Source organism: Cydia amplana, chromosome 12 (assembly GCF_948474715.1).
Source record: "Cydia amplana chromosome 12, ilCydAmpl1.1, whole genome shotgun sequence".
Classification (NCBI taxonomy): domain Eukaryota; kingdom Metazoa; phylum Arthropoda; class Insecta; order Lepidoptera; family Tortricidae; genus Cydia; species Cydia amplana.
In genome coordinates, this window is record NC_086080.1 from 10887190 (window position 1) to 10910148 (window position 22959).

The window sequence follows — 22959 nt, forward strand, 5'->3', positions numbered from 1 at the left end:
GTAGTTACTCTAACATAGGGTTCTTATGATGAGTCTTAGAGCGTGTTAGGTGCAAAAATATAATGTTCTATTTGACAAATAAATAGCAAGGTCGATGTGGTGAAGACTGGCATATACAATTGATTGCAGGGAAGACTACCATAGGGCAAGTACCTATGTACGTTGCTCAGACAGACAGAAAGGAAGAGCTTCACCCCTGCTCTACCGACCTTCTGTTAGTGGAGTAAGTATGTGTACAAACGCAAAACCGAATGAGCTTGTAGACGGTCTTCCCTTATGGCTCCTCTACACGATGGGCAAACGCCGGCCACTCCAAGGGACGCAGCCATGCGGTAGAATGAGATAGCAATATCACTTGCTCCCTCTAACGCATAAATGCGTCGCTTGGAGTGGCCGGCGTTGGCCCATCGTGAAGAGGAGCCATTACATACGGTATTCTCCACATTGACCTTAATAATAACTGTCAGTACAAGTGTGTATTGTGTAAATATTAAAATGAAACGCATAACACCGGTCAAGTATTTATTCCGCTACACAATGCTCGGGAGAGGGCGCGCGTGAGCGGCGCGCGCAGCCGCAGTGCCGCGGTGTCGACGCGGGCGCGGCGGCCGTAGCGCGCGCAGTCCGCCACCACCGTCGTGTTGCACGACTCCTGCAACACAACCAGCTGCAATTACTATTGGTTAATAAGTTCTAGCATATTTGTCTGGAGAAAAAAGCGGCAAACTTGAAAAATGTAGGTACGAAGATTCTCTCTATACCCTTCACCCTATCTCTCGTAGTAAAATTGAATTTTCTACTGATAAATTGTGTGGCAGACTGTTGTTATATAATAAGTACTCGCTTCTTGCGAACCAATAAATAAGCCTAGTTTAAATAAGCCAAACTTAAATGCGGCCAAACCAAAAAAGAAAACCTTCGATTTATCCACACGTGGCTGGCTCTGGTAAAGATTAATTTTATACCTATTTTATACATTCGTCCACCTTGTGAATCAATCTGATAATCTTGGAATCCGCAAGAATGATTAATTCTGTACTCGAACGTTACATTATATATATAAATAATAAGTGTCCGTATTTCCCTGAGTCGAGAACTCGGTAAGCGCATTGTTATTTTAGTCCAGTTACAATGGGAAACGAACTACGCGAATAGACGGAGAAAGGGATTCCGTGACAAATTTAATAAATGGCTTTCTGAGGTCGTATTTTAGAAGGCGTGCAGCAGATAACAGCGAGTCGTGCTCTACCGGCAGACGTCAACCAACCGTGTCATGGGAGTTCGCAGTAGGTACTTTAAATCGATAAAATTCCGAGATGGACTGTTAAACCGTTAATTTACTCAACTATTTATAGGTATCATCGATACTTTAAGATCGATTTGATTACTAAGGTAATTCTGGTTTGTGTTATAGAAGTAAACATCTGGCGGCAACGGCTGACGTACCGTAAAATGGGGTGAGTAGGGTCAAAACTGAAATTCAAACCTCGATAACATTTTATTTTTACATATGAAAACTGAATGGTGTATATAATAAGTGTTCCGGATGTTTGTATTTTAGTTTTTATTTTATTTTGGGTAGTTCTATTTCATAACTTTGAAGATAAAGAGGAATACCCACCTCACCCTGTAGTGCCTCGTATTTGGGGTGAGGGGTTTTCATACAAAGGTGATTTTGGAAGATTGTTGGATCGATTTTTTTTATTATGCGTATAGCTCCATTTTAAATTGGAATACATTATTTTTGTAGCAGTAGCCTTAAAATCCCTTCTCACCCCCCTCTCAAACCTTCTCTCCTCATTCATAACCCACCTCTCCCCGCGAAACCTACTCACCCCGTTTTACGGTAGTTAAACGCAGCAAGCAGGGGAAAACCTATTCTAAAAAGGTAATCAATGTGAATTACCTTGTAATGATTGAGCTGCACTTCACTGAAGGGCGCGGACCAGCCGTGGAAGCCAGTTGAGCCAATACTGGCCAAAGGGTAATGGTTGAAGGCGGTCAGCACCTTTCTCGTCAGCATGAAGCTCTTGCTGTATGAACCTTTAGGACTAATAACTGCTGACCTCACTATGTGGCGCACTAATTTCGGGATCAACAAATCTTTACCACATCTTTCTTTATAGATGTTAAATAATTCCTTATCGGTATCCTTAATATCTATGACTTCGTCGTCTATCCCATTTTCTTCGTCAATTAATTCTATTTCATCTAAATATTCAGCATCTTTAATCCGCACATCATCTCGCTTTATATAAATTTTGCTTTTGTTATAATTTAATTTCTTAGCTTTATATTTCTTAAGTCCCTGCATGAAATCAAAGAAAAATGCATTTTGTATCATAATAGCTGAGTATTGCGCTGGATCCCAGCCATATATACTTAGTCGATTAAGTAGTTCAGGCCATGTAAAAACCTCTTTCGGTAATACTATTTCATCAACATCTAACGGGATGATGTATTCAGATTCTCGTAAATTTCGATACAAGCAATCATTGTAAGTTATTATGTGGTCTCTTCTGCGCTGCCATAATGACCTCTCTAGCTTATGTTTAATAGGAACATGGAATAATCTAACATAACCTAGATCTCTGTAGTAAAACAGTATATTTTCACATTCTTTAGTGATGCTGTCTATGTACATATCGATCATGTCAACGCCGAGTATCTTGTTAGTTTCTATCCATTCGACTAGATTTTGTGATATGTCATTCTCAAAATTCATATCTTTTACACAAATTGTAAAGGTTCTCTTATACTTATAATCTCTGGAATAAGATTTCAAAGCGAATGCGTTGGTGGGATCATCACACGGTTGTGTTACGATGGATACAGTAGAGGGGCCATTCAGGACTTCTGTCAGAGGACATGATAACAGTAAAGGTGTTTCAATGTTAGATGTCGTTGAATCCCATTCGTGCCACCAGATTTCCAAAGGTTTGGCTGCAACCACTTCTACAGATTCTTCGGAGTTCAAGGAACGCGTTTGGCAGAATAATGGCACCCCTGTCGAAATGTTGCGACCTGCGAACAAAGGTACTAGATCTCAATTGTCGTCATGGAAAAAGTATACCTTTAATAAACCAAACAATCATATACACGTAAATAAATTCACAGCGGAAACATTACGGTATCGGAGCAGCAGATAGTATGCTATTATATATTTCCTATTGAGAAAGCTCTTACTGATATAATAGTGATTTAGTCGAGCCGAGTCATTTCCTAAGGCAAAAGGCAAAGCGGTGCTTTCAAGGAACTGTCATTACAACGGTGCTTCAATTGCCGCCTTTTCCGACCAGGACTGGATGCCTGCCACTCGGGACGAGTAGAATTACAAATCAATTTTGCCATTAGAAATGTCTTTTTCTTTTACTCAGAACCTGAACATGTGAACAGTAACTAAGGAACAAGAACAACCTCTCTTATGAATTTACGGTCGACGTTCAAAATCTCGGATACAAATAAAATGTTCGTCCTTAAATTAAATCCAGGTTAGGCAGGCCTAGGGCTTGCAATTCGAATATTCGAATTTGTCGAATATTCGACCTGTTTTGATATTCGAATATTCGACCGCTCAGGTTTCGAATATTCGAATATTTTTTATTACTATAAAAAATCTATTTCATCCGCTGTAGTTACAGTTTCTGTGTGTTTTCCGGGTATTTACAGTGAATGAGGAACCTACCCAAATACGAAGGAAATAATATTTTTACTGTATTCCTCTCGATAGACTTCGTGAATACAGTGAAACCTAACTCAATTTGAAAGAAAACTAAATAAAAAAGTATGTTATTTTTACGGTGCGTAAGTTTCAAGTTAAAGGATCATTCTGTTTATTCAGTACAAGCGTATGTTAAGCGAATTTTAGAAGTCTAAACCTTGCCACTTATCGCAATTCTTAAACTGATCATACCCAACTAGGTAATCAAGCCATGCACCTTTAGCTGACGAATAATCCACCCAGTAGTCAACAAACTTTTTCCCTTAAATATTCCAATATTCTATAATTAGCCGACCATTAGGAATAAAAACTTGCCAAAACAAATAAAGTCAATAAAGATTCAAAATACAACGGAATTAAAGGCCTTTTTACAGGCCTCTGAGCGACTACAAGTTAATTTAAATCGGAAAATAATTACCTACTAAAAAAATATCTTACATACCTATGTATTTGGATGGTTAAAGTTATATTATTTCACGCAACGACGCATTTATAATAAAAGTTTTATCTAGAAATATTGAATACGTCTAATTTAGGCGTTTTACTTGTTTTTATAAATGTGGGCGTCTCATAGTAGGATGATAAAATCTAGTCAATTAAGTGGATTTGTGCAAAATGTCATTAGTTTTAGCAATATGTGAAAAAAGCTTTTGAATAAAACGATAATAAACCGATTTCTCGTCCCTTTTCTTATTTTTTATAATATTCGAATAATTATTAGAATATTCGAATATGTCGTCAGAAAAAGTTGAATATTTGCAATACCTGAAAGTTTCGAATATTTGCAATCCCTAGGCAGGCCACAGCCCTTACGGTTTACGGTGGGTATCGTTATATATTTTTTGACCTCTACCTGAGAAAATTACTTTGTATGGTGATGGACTACTTTACACACAGGTACATTATACCTACTCGATGAACACCTACATGGCGATTGTCGGTGCTAGTTAAGGCTCATAACTTACAACTGGGATGTTATCTTTAAAACTAAACATAACGAGTGCGTGCGGAGGCTGGAGTGAAAATTCCAGTAGCAGTTGAAGTGATGTGGTTAACTAGCTAGTGGCTGATTACACTGATTATGAAACGGTTTGTGAAGTGTAACTTCAGAAGTAATTATGGTGTCACAGCGAGTGGAACGGAGTGTAAATACTTTTGTATAATAAATCTATAAAAAATCTTAAAATAAAAAAAGTATTGTAATGAAGTGGCATGTTCTACAATCATTCAAATCATGGTTGCTAATGAAGAAACTATATCATTTATAACATCATCGACCGAACACTTGTTCAACTTGTTGATAGGTACAAGTAATATTAATAGACATCCCGACGGTTAATGAAATTGAAACTTTATTAATAGTTCTGATCTGCTAAAAATGGTCATCAGAAAGAGAGAGACTGTCTTTCAATAAACGAGTGGCGGTTATCTCGGGAAGGAATGTACACGCCGTCCGCCGTCCGCGCTGACAAATGACCGCGCGCTTATCGCGTTCGCCGCGTGCTGTGTCGTGTATTCGCACTTTTACCCGACACTTTGTTCCCTATACAGATGCATTTTACTGACTTGAACAAACAGTAAACTATATACCTTCAGAAGAATAAAGTATCAAGTCAATAGCTTTAGCATTTCGAAACCAATCTTGGCACATTTGTTTGTAATATAAATTTACACTCATCTCGTCTTTGATGCTGTTTTCTTTTGGTTAGGCAAGAGTATGTCGGCTCAAGAAATGCAACTTACGCAAATACTATTGCCCTGTTTCGAGCACTATTTAAATTGTAGCAGATTCCCTGACCTTTTAAGAGCGTCGATAAAATTAAAGGACGTTTATTGAGATTTAAATGTGCACTTAGCGGCAACAGATTTTAATGAGATCGGCAGTCATTGAGTGCGTTGCAGACACGAACATTACGAAGCACAACTAGTTTTTAAGTAGTGTTAACATTAACATCGAGCTTAGTGGTTATTAAGTTATAAAAACAAATTAGGGGAGTACTAAACATTTTTGCAAGGTTTTATAGCCTCTGCGATGTTTATAGCTGTTGAAACTGCCATACACAGAAATAGTAACATTACTGTAGTGTATATTATGTTTAAATGAGTTTGGTATAGGTACACGTTTTTCTTTTGTTACGACTAAACTTTTGCACTTAGCAATTTAAAAATATCTTTGATTTTATGTTAAAACCAGTGCATGATAAACTTTTCATTATATAAAATCTGCAAAAAAAGCAGTTAAAATTGAACATCGGTTTTATTCTGTCGGATTCAGTTAAAAAAGCCAATAGTAAGCTCCTGTGGCCGTATTATCTCGGCAGAAATAATTATGGTGTCGTGTTATCAACCGGCGAGATTTTGCCGATGTCTTTATTAGTGTAGATTGTGAACATGTTCATGGAACACATTATTTAAGACTTTATCTCGATAGTGCTTGTTTACACGCTTTATTTTAGCCTGCTGCAGGTTAGCTTGGGGTGAAATTGTCGACCATAAATTTTTATATACTTACAACATAATGGTTTGTAACGAATTAAACTTTTTTGAAACAATGTTGTATTTTAATCACGTACAAAAATGCAAACTTTATATCTGTTCCTTCAAGCATCTTGATTATTCTTGATTCGTTTTACTTTTTTTTAGATATACATAGGTACTTATGTTTTCCTTTTTAATAGATACACTACAAGTAGATATGTACATAATATTTCATGAGTTTCTACATAGAAACTAGAGACATTATTAGACAACCAAATTTATTGTGTGGACAGAACTGTTTTCTTTCAGGATCACAAACCAATTTAGTAATTCTAAAATATTTACGATCATGAAATAAAATCGTGTTGATAATTTGTACTGTATATTTATTGTAATTTAATGAAATAATTGATATGAAATCAAATAAAAAATTTCCAATCAACCAATAATACCATAAATTTTGATTTGTAAAACGCTCATTTGAGAATAAGGCTGCGTATTTCCTCTGAAGGCCTATTTTAAGTGAATATGCATTTGCAATATGCGCTCTTGGGAAGTAATTGTGGAGAGCCTCGGGCGGCGCGTGCGCGTAATTGCTGAATTTACTTTTAATTATTTTCTTTCCTGACTTTTAGCTGTGTTTAAAGGCAGTGTTTACATTATGAATGCAATTATCTCCTTATTTTTTTTATTTTTTCACTTTGAGACATTTTGTGCGATCCAATACATTTTATGAACAATATAACATAATACTTGTATTTAAAAATAAATTAATATACGAGTACCTACCCTATTTTTTGTCTTGTTAATGATTTGGTTTGTTTATTTCTTTGTTGGCATAGCATTCTAGTAGACAGTCTAACAGACAGGGAGACATGGCGATACTATATAGGTTCTGTTCCCTACTAAGGTAACAATTTTTAGTCGGTCATCGACTTGTTACGGAGGGCCTATGTCACCATTCTCATTTCGTGGCGTGCTGGCAAGTATAAAATATACTAATACTTAGTACAGCCACAGAATAAATAGGTAATAGTACTAAGTACAGAAGACTCACTCTCTAACAAAACGCGTCTGTTACGATGAGCACAGATATGGCCGCTAGGTCAGCTAGGTGGCTACAGCGCCACGCGCGGCTTATGGCTTTCCCCAAAATTGGAGCCGAACGGATGTACTTTTAGCTACCTGTAGCAAAGCGACGAAATCGCGGAGTGAGACACGCCTGGTACATCAAGAAAATTATGTCAAAACAAGTTGTATGAAATTGGCGCAAGCAGCACCTTCACGATAAGACGCTAGCAGGTGATTACATAATTACGTAGTCTTTATTCTTACACGCGTTCGATCGTTAAAAATGGTATAACAATGGTGGAAAACGGCCAGTGTGTTTCTAAGTTTTGCATTATTCATGCTATTCATGGTTAAATAGGCATTCGTTTCAATTAAGTTTCCCTGGACAAGTATGGGACATGTGTAGCGATAATTGTTCTACAGTTAAAGTATTATTATCTGTATAGGTATTTCTATTTAACTTATGACCGTGGGCTTTTTCTTTTCTCTTCCTTTACCTCTAGTATAATATAAAATTCATTGGATCCCGTAACTTCACGTAGTAACTAAGCGTTTAACAAAAATAAAAATATGTTACTTCATAATCTCTGAAATCTAGGAGGCATAATCAAACTTTTCATCTCAGTGCGTCCGTCTTGTACGAGTAGGATTAGACAACAAAAATGAAAATCAAATTGTTATCATAGTTTCAATAATCACCGCCTTAAAATCTGTTAAGATCTCAAAGAAAACAATTTAGTATTGTACTTAACCCGCGAGTTTTACACGATTTTTATAAAGGTTGCTTTTTATATGTGTTTAGTTTTTAATGCCATTAAGTATATCACCTCATTCATTTCCACCTCTTTGTATATATTATGTCGTTTTGGGGAAAAGGAAGAAGAAAATCTGTCAATTGAGAAAACGTGCGGTGCGGACAATTTTTCACGAAAAGAAAGATAATATTAGTTTTTGAGGAACTGCGGAGTTTGTGACCAAGTTTGTGGTCAGACTGTACGAAAGGGGGGGCTGGGACTTAGAATTTTTTTTGACAAAGTGGTATCATTATGACACTATTTTTAAATGATTGTAATGTGTAGATCACGTCAAAATAAGCATCTTTTATTGGAAAAACTTTTCTCTAAAATAAAAAATGGCCGAGTTAGACGCGACCAAAGATTGATGTTTTTAAAGGGAGCTGGGACATGTAAAATTGTATTATTATAAAAACGTCGGTTCTGGCGCTTCGCCGGCCGCTGCCGCGGCACGCTCGCTTCGCTCGCTCGGCTCGCGCGCTGTATGGTCGCAGTTCTACCTAACACTCCTCCTCGCTTCGCTCGTCGTCGTACCTACTCCGACCTGCCTTAAAAGCCTGGCCTGCCTTAAGCTCTATCTCCGCCATTTTCAGTTTTAGTAAAAAGTTTTCCAAGTAAAAGTTGCTTATTTCGATGTGTTCTATACATTAAAATCATTTAAAATATATGTCATAATGACACCACTTTGTCAAAAAAAAATCTAAGTCCCAGCCCCCCCTTTGCTACAGTCCAACCACCATATCTATTTATTTTATATTTTTCTGTTTTTATACCTTTCATACGAAAAGGGTGTTGATTTGCCATTTGAGGCCATTTGAACCAGCGCAACTTTAATTAGGTCAAAATCACAGAAAAAATTAGATTAGAATGGCGATGCGAGCAGGGTACGTGTCGCCGCCGGTTATGAGCAAACGCTCGCATGCTAATACTGGCCCGCGCTGACCGAAAAACGTAAACATGCCTTTTGCGCCACAATAACGTTCAGATTAAGAAGCCAGACATCAAATCTGTCTAAAGGAGGCGTATCCATTCACCAGGCACACAAGTTTTTACTACCGTTGCGCGAGTGTTAGTAAATGTGGAGAGGAACGAGCGGCGACACCGGTTCCGATACTAACTGCGCGCGATAGCCGTTCTAATTCTAACCTCTTTAATATGTTCTGTGGTCAAAATCCACGCCGAACCGGCTGGAAGGCCTTTCTTTTACAATATGTATGCCAGTGATCGGTAAGTTAGTCAACTGACGATACTTGTACTGCGACAACGCCTGTCAACTACAGCACCTTGGCATGATAACGAGCCTCTATGCAAAAAATATAATCATGTTGCCTACCTACTTAATTATTGTAATAGAATATTCGTATCAAGCTAAAAATTTTATGGTCTTATTTAAATGCTTTATTAATACTGGTTTTACATTGTTACGTTTTAATTTATACATAACCTGTTGTAACAAAAGTCCCAAGGACGTTTACTGGTCATTTTATAGTTTAAATTTTTGTCACTTTGTAGTCCATAAAAATGCTTTTCCTTGTACTGTAAGATAAAATTGGATACATTTTAAATTATACATTTTATATATTAGAGGATAATCCCTAAATATGGACTTAGCTTCTAATATGGACCACGGTAATATTTCGCCAATTGTTCTAGATAGTATTGTAGTGAAGTAGGTATTTGCTAAGTTCTGTTGATCCAAGTTATAAGTTATAGTTTCTTTAATATAGGTACCTCGAAAGGACGCCAGTATCCGTACGTAGGGCTGCGCTGCCCGCTGGTCGTAGAACGCCGCGTACAGCGACACTCCGGTGCCCTCCACTCTCTGCCACGTGTTTTCTTGCGATGTGCTGTGGCTCCAAGTTCGATTCTGAAATTAAAATGAAGAATCAAGTGCTAAATTTTAATTCATTATTTTAAGTTTGAAAAATGAAATCGTATAAGACAGGTCCTGCCTAATAGTATGCAATCTATGTACCTATTTCTATTTACTGAAACAAAATTGTTCCTACAATTTTTCCTTAACCGAGAGAGAGAGCGGTTTCGCAAAAAGTTTTAATTTATACATTCTGAGTGCCAATTGTCAATTGCAATAATTGGCACCGACGGCAATTTAATAAAACATAATTGGCAAATTTTTACGGTATTTTCTGTCTCCCGGTACCTACCAGATGTCAAGATCCCTTGGAAAGGATGTTTTATAAAAAAATCTACCACGTATCAATTAAAATTGCATGCATTGAAGGCCAGTATAAAATGGTTGGATAAATCTGTGGGAGGAAACATTAATTGCGTGACATCACGCAGTTTTCGGCGCATCGGGCCGGTAGGTACTTTTATTTTTGTTTTGCCTCGTACATTAAGATTTTTTACTTGGATTATAATTGACGATACAATTTGTTCACACGACGTAAATTGCCTCTGCATTATGTTTTCGCAAAACACGATCTAGGTTCATTATATTTGATCGATTACAATAAATGTATGTATAGTTTTATAACATTCGACAGTCACCCTGTTATTATAAAGATAGGTATTTGATAAGTCACTTGTCACAAGCACGTTTTATAGTAAGTACTTTTTTCCTTGAACCTGAGATGGTTGAGATTTATTCACTTACTCACGAGTAAATAGATACAGTAGCTAATATTGTAAATTAGTTAAAGTCAAAAATTATGCAAAGAATAACTGACTAGGATTTATTAAATAATTTTGAAAATCAGTTTAGAAATGGCCAAAATATTGCACAACATGCATGAAAACATACGACGACAGCTGGTAAGTAATTATTTTTCATCTGGCATGAAAGCTGCTGCGCGTGTCTAAAAGTTTCCGCGTATAGGGCGCGCTAAGTCCTCCGTGGGAATGTAGCGAACGCGCTTCGAATTGACTTGGATTTTATTCCATTCACTTGCCGAGCGCACGCGAATTGATCACCTGAGCCAAAGGTGGGTCCAACTTGTTTTTTTTTTATGTTTAATATGAACTTGCAGTTTTTTCTAGCGAACATGGACGCAAAATTTAAACCCATTCACACTTATCAAGTATGAAACTTTGAACTTTGAAAGTAGGCAAGCTTAAGAACCGGGCTTCTGTGCCGCAGGTAGCTTAGATCATCAGTGATCGGAATTGGTAGTGCCATTTCACGGGACTTCGGTGCGTAAGCTTAGTATGGATATACCTTTTCACCCCGGGATTTCATATTCATATTCATATTTAATATTCATATTCATATTTCATATTCATATTTTTATTGATAAAAGTAATTACACGTCAAGATTTGTTACATACAATTCGATTACATTCAACTAAATGTAAATTATATAATCGTTTCAATACAAATGTCAATTTCATTATTACAAATTGAAAATCCAAGTACACAGGTACATTGGAGACATTAGAAAAATGCAATAAATAATAACTTATGATCATATTACCTACTTCAATTAAAGACATGCCAAGAAATATTTTTGTGAAAAAAACCGGCCAAGTGCGAGTCGGACTCGCGTTCCAAGGATTCCGTACATTAAGTCCGACTCACGCTGACTGCACATTTCTAATAGGTTTTCCTGTCATCTATAGGTAAAGAACTATTTTGTGTATTTTTTTCAAAATTTTAGAATCAGTACTTTCGGAGATAAGGGAGGGGGGGGGGGGATTATTATCTTGAATAACGGCTAAACTATTAAGCCAAAAATTATTAAAAAAAAAATATATTTGAAATCCTTACAATGAGCTCTTTTATTTGATATGTAACACGACACGATATAGTTTGAAAAACTATAATTTTCTCATTTACCCCCCAAAAATGGCCTCCATATTTAAAATTCATTTATTTGCGTTACACGTCCATCTTTGGGTCACAAACTTACATATGTGTGCCAAATTTCAACTTAATTATCCAGTAGTTTCGGAGAAAATAGGCTGTGACAGACGGACGGACAGACAGACGCACGAGTGATCCTATTAGGGTTCCGTTTTTCCTTTTGAGGTACGGAACCCTAAAAATAAGAGTCTTGGAATCCCGAGTCTTATCCATGTTAAGTACAATGTTTGAGGTCTTTCACCCCAAATGGCACTACCTATTCCGATCATTGTAGATCATATAAAACTGAATGGATTTTTCCAGGTACACATGATTTGAGAGTGTGTAAATTGCGAGTAGGTACATACTTAGTTTTATTCTAGGGGCTTCTAGGCATTCTAGGGCAGCACTTGGGCAGCACCCTCCATTGTAGACCGGAACGGTCGTTTGAAATCCAGTGAAGTGAACGTTTCATTTTGACATCACTCGCAGTGCATCTAGCTAATACTTTCTAATGATCTCAAAATGACATTTTGTAAAGTTCTATTCAGCCTCTCATTATCTTCCCACGGGTCTCGAGGTCATCCCAAACTGGTTTACAAGAACTGCATTCGCGCGTATGCAAGTAACCAGTGTGAATAAGCTGCCTTATGCAAATTGCACGCGAGATACCGGCATGCTGCATGCATCGCTCGAACGCTTTAAATCAGAGCTTTACAACCTTCGGCTCTTCCTATACCATTAATAACCATCTGTGCGGTTCCTAATACTAGTAAATCTCCTTTAACGTTTTAAGTGCCGCATAAATACTAATGATAGGCATATACATTATACATTACTCAGAAAAGAGCCGACTTGGAATAATTTAGGTAATAACAAGTGCACTAGTGCTACTTAAAAAATCGCTTCGCAATATGTTTGTTTTACTACCTTTCTTTTAATTAAGTACTGTTTGTACTTTAGTACTTATGCAAGAACAAATTTAATGTTTAGTAGAGTTATGAAGTTAAAAAGTATTAATTCGCACTTGGGGTTTATGCATATCGATAAAAATTACATTAAAGACTCGATAGGATGTTTTGTCGTGAGGATAACAATAAAGAAACCAAACGATAATTGGTACTCAGTAGGTATCCAAAGCAAAGCAACCACATTACAAGAGAAGTCTAATAGCTTATGGTCAACTTGGCAATCCTGAACCAATGCTTTAAATCAATTAAGGCTTAGAAGGTGGGTGTACCTATCAATAGCCTGAGTGGGAGTCCAGAGTCTAGATACCAAATGCTTAACCTAAGCAAATATATTCTAAACCAAGAAGGCATATCAGCCATCGAGAAAGAAACGCTCATAGATCATTTAAGCCTTGAAAAGGATCTAAGCTGGGTATAGTTCGTTACACAAACAGATTGTATCGTCGGCAGAGGCAATCAATTCTTCAGCGTGCTTAGTTCAATTGTACTTATTTTCTTAGCTTTTGTTTATAGAAATTATTCGCGCGTTCATTTTGCTCCTTTATATCTCTAATTTATGTGGTTGGACATTTTTGTAGAACAAGGGTAAGAATTAAGTAAGTACTTTAAAGATATTAAGTTAAACAAGTTTCTTACTTACTCGTATTTCATTGTTTTAATAAAATTATTTCGTTCGCATATAATTCATAATCACACTGTCATATACAAATTTTACGATCATAGAAATCGTCTTCCTTTTTCAATGGAATATACGACCTACCGTGATGACGTAATAATTCCATACATCATTACATACTTTTATGTTTTTTTTTACTAATAATGAATTGTGAATCTTTAATGCATCTTTAGGAATTTCGTACATTAGACAATTTATTTTTCGATGTTCTGTCTTTAGGAATTTCGTACTTAGGATTTTTGATTTTCGAAATTATGCTACATAACCATAAAATTCCTATTCATACCTGCACTTAGTTATCCTATAACTAACGATAGATAACAGAAATGTTAGTTACAATCTAAATAAAAATAAAGATTAAGTTTAAGTATGTATGAAACTTTAATATCGAATACCGTGAAATACCGAAGACCGTGGTTGTGTATTAACAATCCAAAAGTGTTAATAGTGGCATAAACTTTTTTAAATACAGGCTGTGAAGATCACGTACCAATACAAACCTACAATCATTGCATACAATCGGGTATGATTGCCCTCCGCCGAATTCGATTCGCAATTGCCCACGTACGGCACTAATACATATGTTATAGGTTGGACGTATAAAGGACAAAACCGGTATTTTTAAACCTATGGTTAAGCTTTGCTCTCTCTGGGTCTGGTTGGCTTGGAAATCTTTTGATAACGTAATTGTAATACCCGCTTTTTGATTTTCAGAGGTTTTTAGCTTTTGTGTAATCGATGTGGATTGAGAAAATAATCGGAAATGAAAACTTATACTTTAATAAATTTAACTGTTCGGTAAGTATTATAACTATGAGATGTATTAATATATGCTTTCATTAGATGGAGATTCAGCGTAGCTAATATATATTCAAGATTATAAAAAAATAATTAATTAAATATTTACAATACTTACATAGATATACATTTTATAATAATAACATTGAAATAATACTTCCTTATCATAAATATTGTAGTATGCATTTTTACACACTAACACACACACACACACACACACACACATGCAGTTCACAAATAAAAATAATATATATAATTATGTTAAAAGAGGCATAGCTATCTGTAAGTTTCAGTGTAACTCTCTGTACAATTTGTACCTACCAATATATAGATTAAGAAACTAGTATAAGTAACGACACTGGGTCCTGTAACACAGGGTTTCCTAGATCAGGACACAGGGACGTGATTTACTGTAGGTCTAAATTTATACAATAAACTTTTTTCATTTTCATTTTTTCATATTCATAAGGAGCATTCCAATTAAATCACAATAATTGAAATGGTTCCCTACGACATAAGTGGTGTAAGTCTATAATAACTCCAAAATGTAGTTTGTCCAATGTTCGTCTAGGTATTACGACTTTTAGACCCTTTCGTAACTTGGATGGGACTAAGGTCAATCACTGCTTAGTTTGTATAAAATAAATACTCATACACAAAAACCATCAGCATGCTTCTTTTTATTTTATTAACATAGGTTAAGCTCTAATTTATATAACCTTAGGGCATCTAAATCCACTCCTGCCACACGAGAATTATCGAAAAAGATCACGGATACATTAGGATTCCAACGACACATATGCTGTTTTATAGCACGTATATAGGAGATTAATTATGCAGCGAGCATACCATCGTTGGCACAGTTAACTGATCGTTTGTAAACCTTAATGCAGCGAGATACGGTCTACCAATAGTCAGTAAATTATATTGCAGTTAGTACAACTTAGAAGAGGAAAGCCGAACGGAAATGATAGCAATCGCAGGGATGTGCGGCCTTATTAGCGGAAACTCAGGCTTGGGAAGGTATGGGCATATGCGATAATTGTTTTACGATTTTGAATTTTGTTTCCTAGACATAAGTTACAATTTGTAGCTTTACTAGACATTCTCGTACTCGTAAATATACAAGATACAGTTAATATCCTGCGCAGCGATTTGCAGTAGGTAATTTTGGTTTAGGTTAATATACTATGATATTCATTTACAGACTATGATTAGATACCTAAATAAAAATAATTTTTTAAAATATAAGAGCAGTATGTTTAAGTACTTAAGTAAGATTAAAGCCACTACCATACATTTTTTTTATTAGTTTAATGTTATCAGGAAATATTTTAGAATAATTTCTAATAGTTCATACCTGTATACATCATGAGCATTTACTTTCAACATCGCATCATTTAAGATACAAACCACGTCATTTTACCTTCAAAACAGTTCAAGTCACGCGCGACCCCACACTTCCCGTGACGCATAAAACACCCATCAAAATGACAATACCATCTGAATACTTGCGTCTACAGTTAGCTAACACACTGGCACATTTACTGGCGACTTTAATTGGTAGAACTTTATAGTTTTGCCTGCACTTATTTTGGTTGGGTGTTGTTAATATTTTACTTATAACTACCAATAGTACTAATATAAACCATTTACTTCCCCCATTACCCATCCCCATTTACTTTCATGCAATCCATAAGTGCATTGCATTGCAATTACCTAAACAATGACATTGCAAAAACTACGTACTTAAGCCAGAATAGTTATTTACGATACAAGTGCGGAAAAGAGGAAATTCGAAACGAGTGGCGATAAATTAAAACTCGACCGAAGGGAGTGTTTTAAATCAACACGAGTTGCGAATTACCTATTCGCACGTGTATCGTAGGTACAACGTTTTACAGTAGAACTTTAAACTTTCGACATACGCACGGAAAGTGCTATTTCCCGCACTAGTTCGGGAAAGTAGCACCATATGTAGGTACTGTATAATCTCTTTAGCTGTAGAAAAAAATTGCATGAAATCTTCGTATTTTTTGTAAGGGGTAAGAATAAGTTAATGCTTAGAATTATTTTTTAAGACTTAAAGCACTCGCTGCTCAATTTCTTAGAACGCTGTAGTTTCTACTGTTTCTAGTTCCACACGTAAGTAGGCCATTTTATTTAAAGTTGTCCCCTACACTTTTTTTCAAAATTGAGATTTTTTATGTTATTTCTATTCAGAATAATGACCTTTTTTGATCCTAATAGGAGAAAAAAAGTATCCCAAAATTTCCATACATTTTTCGATCTTTCCATTCCGTGACCGCCATACAAAGCCTATGAATAATGGTAACGGAATGGGAAAAAAATCCTTGGGACACTTTTTTTCTCCTATTAGGATAGAAAGAGCTCGTGATTCCGAGTAGAAATAACATAGAAATTCACAAATAAAAATAAAAAAAGTGTAGGGGATAACTTTAAATAAAATGGCCCACGTATATGTCGTAGAAGATGCAATTGCGTTGGCGCATGCACGTGCCGGAATCCAATCGTAACTTCCACTCTGAATATAGAAAGTTCATTTGCATGTGGAGTTACAGTTTATATATAAAAAAACAAAGGTTATTTGCAGCTAATTGGCATTTTTAACCGTCGTTAGTTTCGTATTTTGATCTCCATCTTTTGTATATTATAATTATTTCAATATAAATTAATTTGAATTCATTAGATTTTCTACACTTAAAACTATTTTCTAATTACATTTTATACTTAAGCATGGTAAGGAGAACTGACTATTAAACGCTTGAGATTTAAATGCTTTAGATGCAAACATCGCAAAAAGGAATTACTTTCCTAAATGGCTTGTTTTGAACTATACCAGTAGAAATAAAGTAATTTCATCGCAATTTACTGGCCTTACTGCCCTTTTTTATGTAATAATTTGCGAAGGAAACTTGTAAAACAGTAATAACAGCAATGAAATGCAATAACGCCAATAACACTTCGAAGCGCGATACGTGCTATGCACTAGATCCACGGGACACATTCAGAAACGAAAATTCAATATCACTTGGTATGTACCATTACAAATATAAAAGGCTTTAGGCCAGGGAACACGTTGAACCAATTTTTTTATAGGTATTACCTATATTGATACAACAAACGCATGTGGGAGAATAATGCCCTGACTACGCTATGTTACATTTATTGAGATATACATACATATATATTTATTTCCAATAAAGTTGTCTTTATCTTTTGAAAATATACGTTATCTGAATTTGACATAACAATCTATCGTCCTTCTTTCTGAAGCAGTATTCGACTTTTTTGTTAATATCTCGTGAGATCACTAAACGTGAGTTGTCATATTAGGACTACACCGTTCAGTATAATTTTGTAAGACTTGATACGTTTCGAATCATTTAAATATCTAAATTTGATCCCGTATATCAAAATTTCCACAATACTGTCCATAATGTCATTATATCGCAAGCGTCATTAAAGTAAAAAGAAACAAAATTGCCTCCAGTTGTAATGTAATTAAAGGGTTGACTCAGAAATATATTCGCTTAAACACAATTATATATACCTACCTGCCTAATGTTTGAAAGCGTCGAAGAATAAGAAAACACTTCCAGTCTTCAATTAGAATTGCAATGTCAATTGTCTTGCAAACGTTACGTTTGCTTAATTAATTAACATAACTTGGAATGTCTATTTTCGAAAACATTTAAATGCTTTTAACTTTACTCGACGTTGAATAAGGAATGGATATTATCCATTCGTTATCTCCGTAAATTCAAAATAAAAAGGAATTAAACTCGGCTAAAGAACATAAACAAGAATAATCAATTTAAAATAGATTACCAAAGCAAATTATACAAAATTCAGTAACTTTGACCCCAACAACCTTAAAACGGATTCAACACGGGATCCAATTTTAAAACAAATTGACCAAAATTATAAGCTATCAGATCAGTTTTTGCAAAGCGGCAATATATCTTTGTCTAAACATCATTTTATTTTTTTAGTAGACAGGATGACTGCCTGGAGTGAATATTTTTATGAAACTCTATAATAAAAAGCGTTTTGAATTCGATCCAGTTTAACGTTGTAAACCAGTACCTACCTATTTTATACTTTATAAAGTCGTAAACGTATTAATTAACAGAGTAAAAGATAAGTTTTATGATTCTGTAACGACTTCGGAAAATGTACGAGTAGGTATATTATATGCAAACAAAGTCATAACTTATTTTAAAATACTATTCGTTCATATTTCATAATAAAAATATTTATTAAAATTGGCCACAATGACGCATTATTTATTAAATTAATCGTCTAATAATCCGAAGATTATTTATTAAAGTTACATTGTCATTGCCAAAGATCAAAATGTGTGAATTATAAATTATAAACTGAAAATAGATATATATTATTTACTAGAGAAACTGACTAAGCTCTCTACCTTATCCTTCGCCTACTTTAAAACACAAATAAAAAAAAATATTTATAAACAAATTTTATTTTATCACTGTTGTTATCAATATGGCGTCATATTGAATTGAAAATGCTGTCTGAAAATTTTCTCATTTTTAGCAAGAAATCCGACCGAAATACCGTACGTTTCAAGACTCTAAATGACGCGGGACAGCCGAAGAGTGCTCGCAATCGCAAACACGATAACCCGGTGGCTATATTCTATTACAAATCAATATCTCAGAAGATATTGATTTCGATTTATTCTGTGTTCGTGACCAGCATCACAAAGATTATCGTATTACAAAAACCGGCTAAGCGCGAAATGGGAAATCGCGGACGTTCTATTTCTGGGGTATTTTGTGTTGCAACAAAAGCAGGAAGCAGAAATGTAAATCAAAACCTTGAATTTAAATTGTAGTATTTCCTATGAAGCCGTAATTTAACAGCTAGTTACACCCCTATTATTAAAGCAGGTACAAATGAAGATTAATCGACTCGTACATTCCACGGCGTATGGACTGGAAAGCGTGCCAAATAAATTGTTGACACTACTTTAATATATTGCTAAATTTTTCTCTTTGATTGATTGTTTCCAACCTGTTTCATAATTCTCTTTTAAACAACAGAACCCTAAAAATGAATGGAAGCAAGACACCACGCGGCGAACGGAACGACCGCCTGTGCCTTACCGACCGATTCTTATCTCTGCCAATTTGTTATACTTTAGTCTTAATAAACTTGTGCCAATGTCAGGGAACGTCGGATTTTATTTAAACGGGCTATTTTTTAAACTTGAAGTCGTCTGTAAATAGTATCTTTAGACCTACGCTAAAAGCATTATTTATTTATTTACTGATTGATCGTTTGTTAATTGTGGAGGTTTTTTTACCCGGCAGAATGACAAGATTTGACAATGTTACCATGAAAAATGAGCAAATAGAAGCCTGTCACGGCCTAAGTTATTAAACACCTACTGATTACTAAAATTGGTCCCTATAGACAAATAAAATGTAGGTACCTAGAAGAAAGAGGTGCTTTATATTATAAAATTGTTTGGAAAGGTTTTGTTCAACTATCACTTATTTCTTTCAATGTAACATGCAATTTTTTAATCGTTAAAATCGTTCAGGCCATTAATTAAGTATCTTCTACCTATTTATGTGAATTGTCATCGATCAACCAATCATTATTAGGTAGGTACTAGGTAGGTATGTCATAAAACAAGTGCAAAAATTGGTTCTACAATTGTATCTGTAACGCGTTTCAGACATTTTTGCGCGTGTTGTATTATCATATATTATAAACGGTCAGGGTTTTAAACAGAAACGTATTATTTCTAAATGAGTCATTATTGTTCTAAATGCCGAGTGGGAATCGACTATATAACTGTTAAACCAACAATGCGTAATATTTTGTCTTGACAAGGTTAAAACTTTCTCATCAATTTTGCACATTAATGAATTTACATATTCTGTGGGAAAATCTCAGGTGTAATCTTTTCTACCAGTTCTAGATCTAAACAGGTTGTATGATTCCTAAGCTCAATTTTCTCGATAGAACTTGTTTTCCCGAGTATGGAGTATGGCGGCCCTATGTGAATGACCATCAATAACATTTAATAAGATAAAGTCGATGCACTTTGAACACCTCCAGTGTTAGAATTACCAGCTAATAATAACCCCCATTTGGTGTAAAAAGTAGTATAAAACAGAAATAGGTACTATAGTGGCAAAACGATATACCTACTTAAACAAGTTTAATTTTATTTCGTAGCTTTGTTCTAAAACTTACGTTTCGATAGTTTTCAGAATATTGGCAGCTGGGATGAGTCTCTTTTTAACAAGCTTTTATTAGGTCGACCTGTATGTAACTATGTAATGGAATCTAAGGTAACTAATTTAACCATCTTCCAAGGATCGTAGCGTCATGAAAATTGGCAGCTGTATGTAGTTCTGATGACAATACAATAATATGGTACTGACGAACTGATCTGATGATGGAGACAGGAGGTGGCCATAGGAACTCTCGAGATGAAACAACGCAACCTTTGTGTGTTAGGGGTTTTTAGAATTGTCTCGATGAGTATTAGTTGTCTGTCGTAAGAAAAGTACAGTCAGCGATAAAAGCTTGTACCAAAAATTAAATTTTTGCCAAAAACTTATTACGTTTACGGCTATACTGACATTTGAATCAAAGTTTCCATTCAAAAATGTTAGTTTTGTAATTGAAGTGCTAAAAATATCTAGTCGTTTCAATGGTAGGAGTCGACTAGTTATATTATAACTTATGTGCTATTTTAATGCATAATAATCTACTGTGCTGTTAATTTTGAAATAAAAACATAAAATAGTTGAGAGATAAAATATTTTATGCGAATTTTATAGAGCTACCGTTATACACTTGGATATTTAACCTAGTAATTATTTATTTTAATCAGTCGTTAAAAATTGTTTGTTTCTTGAGTATCTTGTAAAGCTCTTAACCGCTACGACTCTTTTTTAAGTACCTAAAACTCTTAAAAGTACATATACCTAATCGGAATTCCTAAAGCGGAAGTTATGTTTAAATACGTTGTCATTTATAGTGGCGATCAAAAGCTTGAGAAGCGGTTCAGCTTCTCAAGCGTTTTGATAGCCTAATGTGGATAATGAGGATGACCTCATGGCTCGTAAACACAAGTTGTTCGGTCGAATGCGAACTAGGAAAATGTGAATAAGAATGTTGACCAAAAGCTTGCATAACAAACATAAAGAACTAAGAAATAGGTAGGTACCTATACCTATATAACATTAATGTAGTTAATTATGTAAAAAATGCTATTACTTAAATTCAATTAACATTGCTGCACTTTTACTTTAGGTTTGAGGCAATACATAACCATAGTCTTAAAACTTGCGTCCTTAAGAAACCTGGAGTGCGCTCGGTCTGATATAAAGAATTGGCGCAGTGTCCTGGGAACAATGCTTCAGGCTAATTTAGGTTTAGATTTATGATTTATTATTTATTTTGTTATTTAATCTCTGTTTTTGTTATTTAATCTCTGTTTTAATCAATTTGATTTTAATCGTATTTAATAAATATTGGCGCAGGCATTAGTTTTAAGGAATGTCTCTGACATCTGCACTAACTTTGTGCTTATACAATGCAATCTAAGTATTGTTATAGTTATGCTGATCAAAATATTAAAGTAGTGCTTACGATATATGGTATCTCTGGAAACGCCGGAAGGCGGTCGCAGGTGACGGGTGAGGGTCGATCCATCTCTGCCTGCTTGCCCTCCGAGTACGCCACGATAGTCCTCATGGTGGGTATGGCGCCTCTCCCTCGCCGCCCGCCCCACGTTACTCCACTGTGCCATTCATTCACACACACCATCCAGCTAAAAAAGAATACAGTCACCACTGCCAGCAGAAACTTTGTCACACGCACCACCTTCCTCACGTTAGACGGCATAGTCAAAGTTTGATCATTGCGATGCTTTCGAAAGTCAAACTGATAACTTCAAAAATCTCAGTCGCTCGCAGCGGCATTGTCAAAGTCAGCAAAGCACGAAGCTTTCGCGATCTAATGTTTGTTAGAAGTTAGATGCGCCGGCGACGACTGCTCGCGGCGTTAGGGGAGCGCTGGCTGCGCGCATGCGCTCCGAGCGCGGTGCCATGGCGGACTGCGCCGGATCAGCTGATAGCGTATCAACAATGCGTCGCTCGCGGCTAATCGTTCTAAACGCTCGCGGACGTGGAAATCTAGTTTTCTATACCAGTTTTTGCTCGTGATTCTTCTTTTGCGACGACGTGAACGCACTTCTAACTTAAATGCTACTAGCTCTATAAAAAGCTCAGATTGTGGCAATCTCACGCGGAACAAGAAATTTTATAGCTAGTAGTTGACTACGGTTTGCCATCTCGCCATTTGTTATATTGCGTACAATGGATAATAGAAAAGAAGAAACTCTATAAGGCGACCCATCGACTATTAAAACAGTATAATAGAACTGGTCCGTGCGTTACAATTTAATGCAATCTACGATCTTTAAGCAAGTCAATAAAATTTGTCTTTGCAATGTCTTAATTAATGCAAAAGGCTTCGTGGGCATCTTTCGTGTCCCGTCGCAACTGGGAGTAACTACTATATTTGTACGCATTCTTTGGAATCATTGAACAGGCTGAGTTAAGAAACAGGAA

At 35.6% G+C, this 22959-nt stretch overlaps 1 protein-coding gene across 1 annotated transcript; it reads right to left on the reverse strand.

The window, feature by feature from the left end:
• Positions 1-513: 513 nt before the first annotated feature.
• On the reverse strand, positions 514-22457 carry LOC134652944 (uncharacterized). The gene is made up of 4 exons (XM_063508182.1): positions 21977-22457; positions 9796-9931; positions 1907-3024; positions 514-652 (listed from the first exon to the last, which is right to left on the reverse strand). The coding sequence occupies exons 1-4, from the start codon at positions 22229-22231 to the stop codon at positions 515-517; spliced, it is 1647 nt and encodes a 548-aa protein (XP_063364252.1). The 5' UTR covers positions 22232-22457; the 3' UTR covers position 514.
• Positions 22458-22959: the final 502 nt, after the last annotated feature.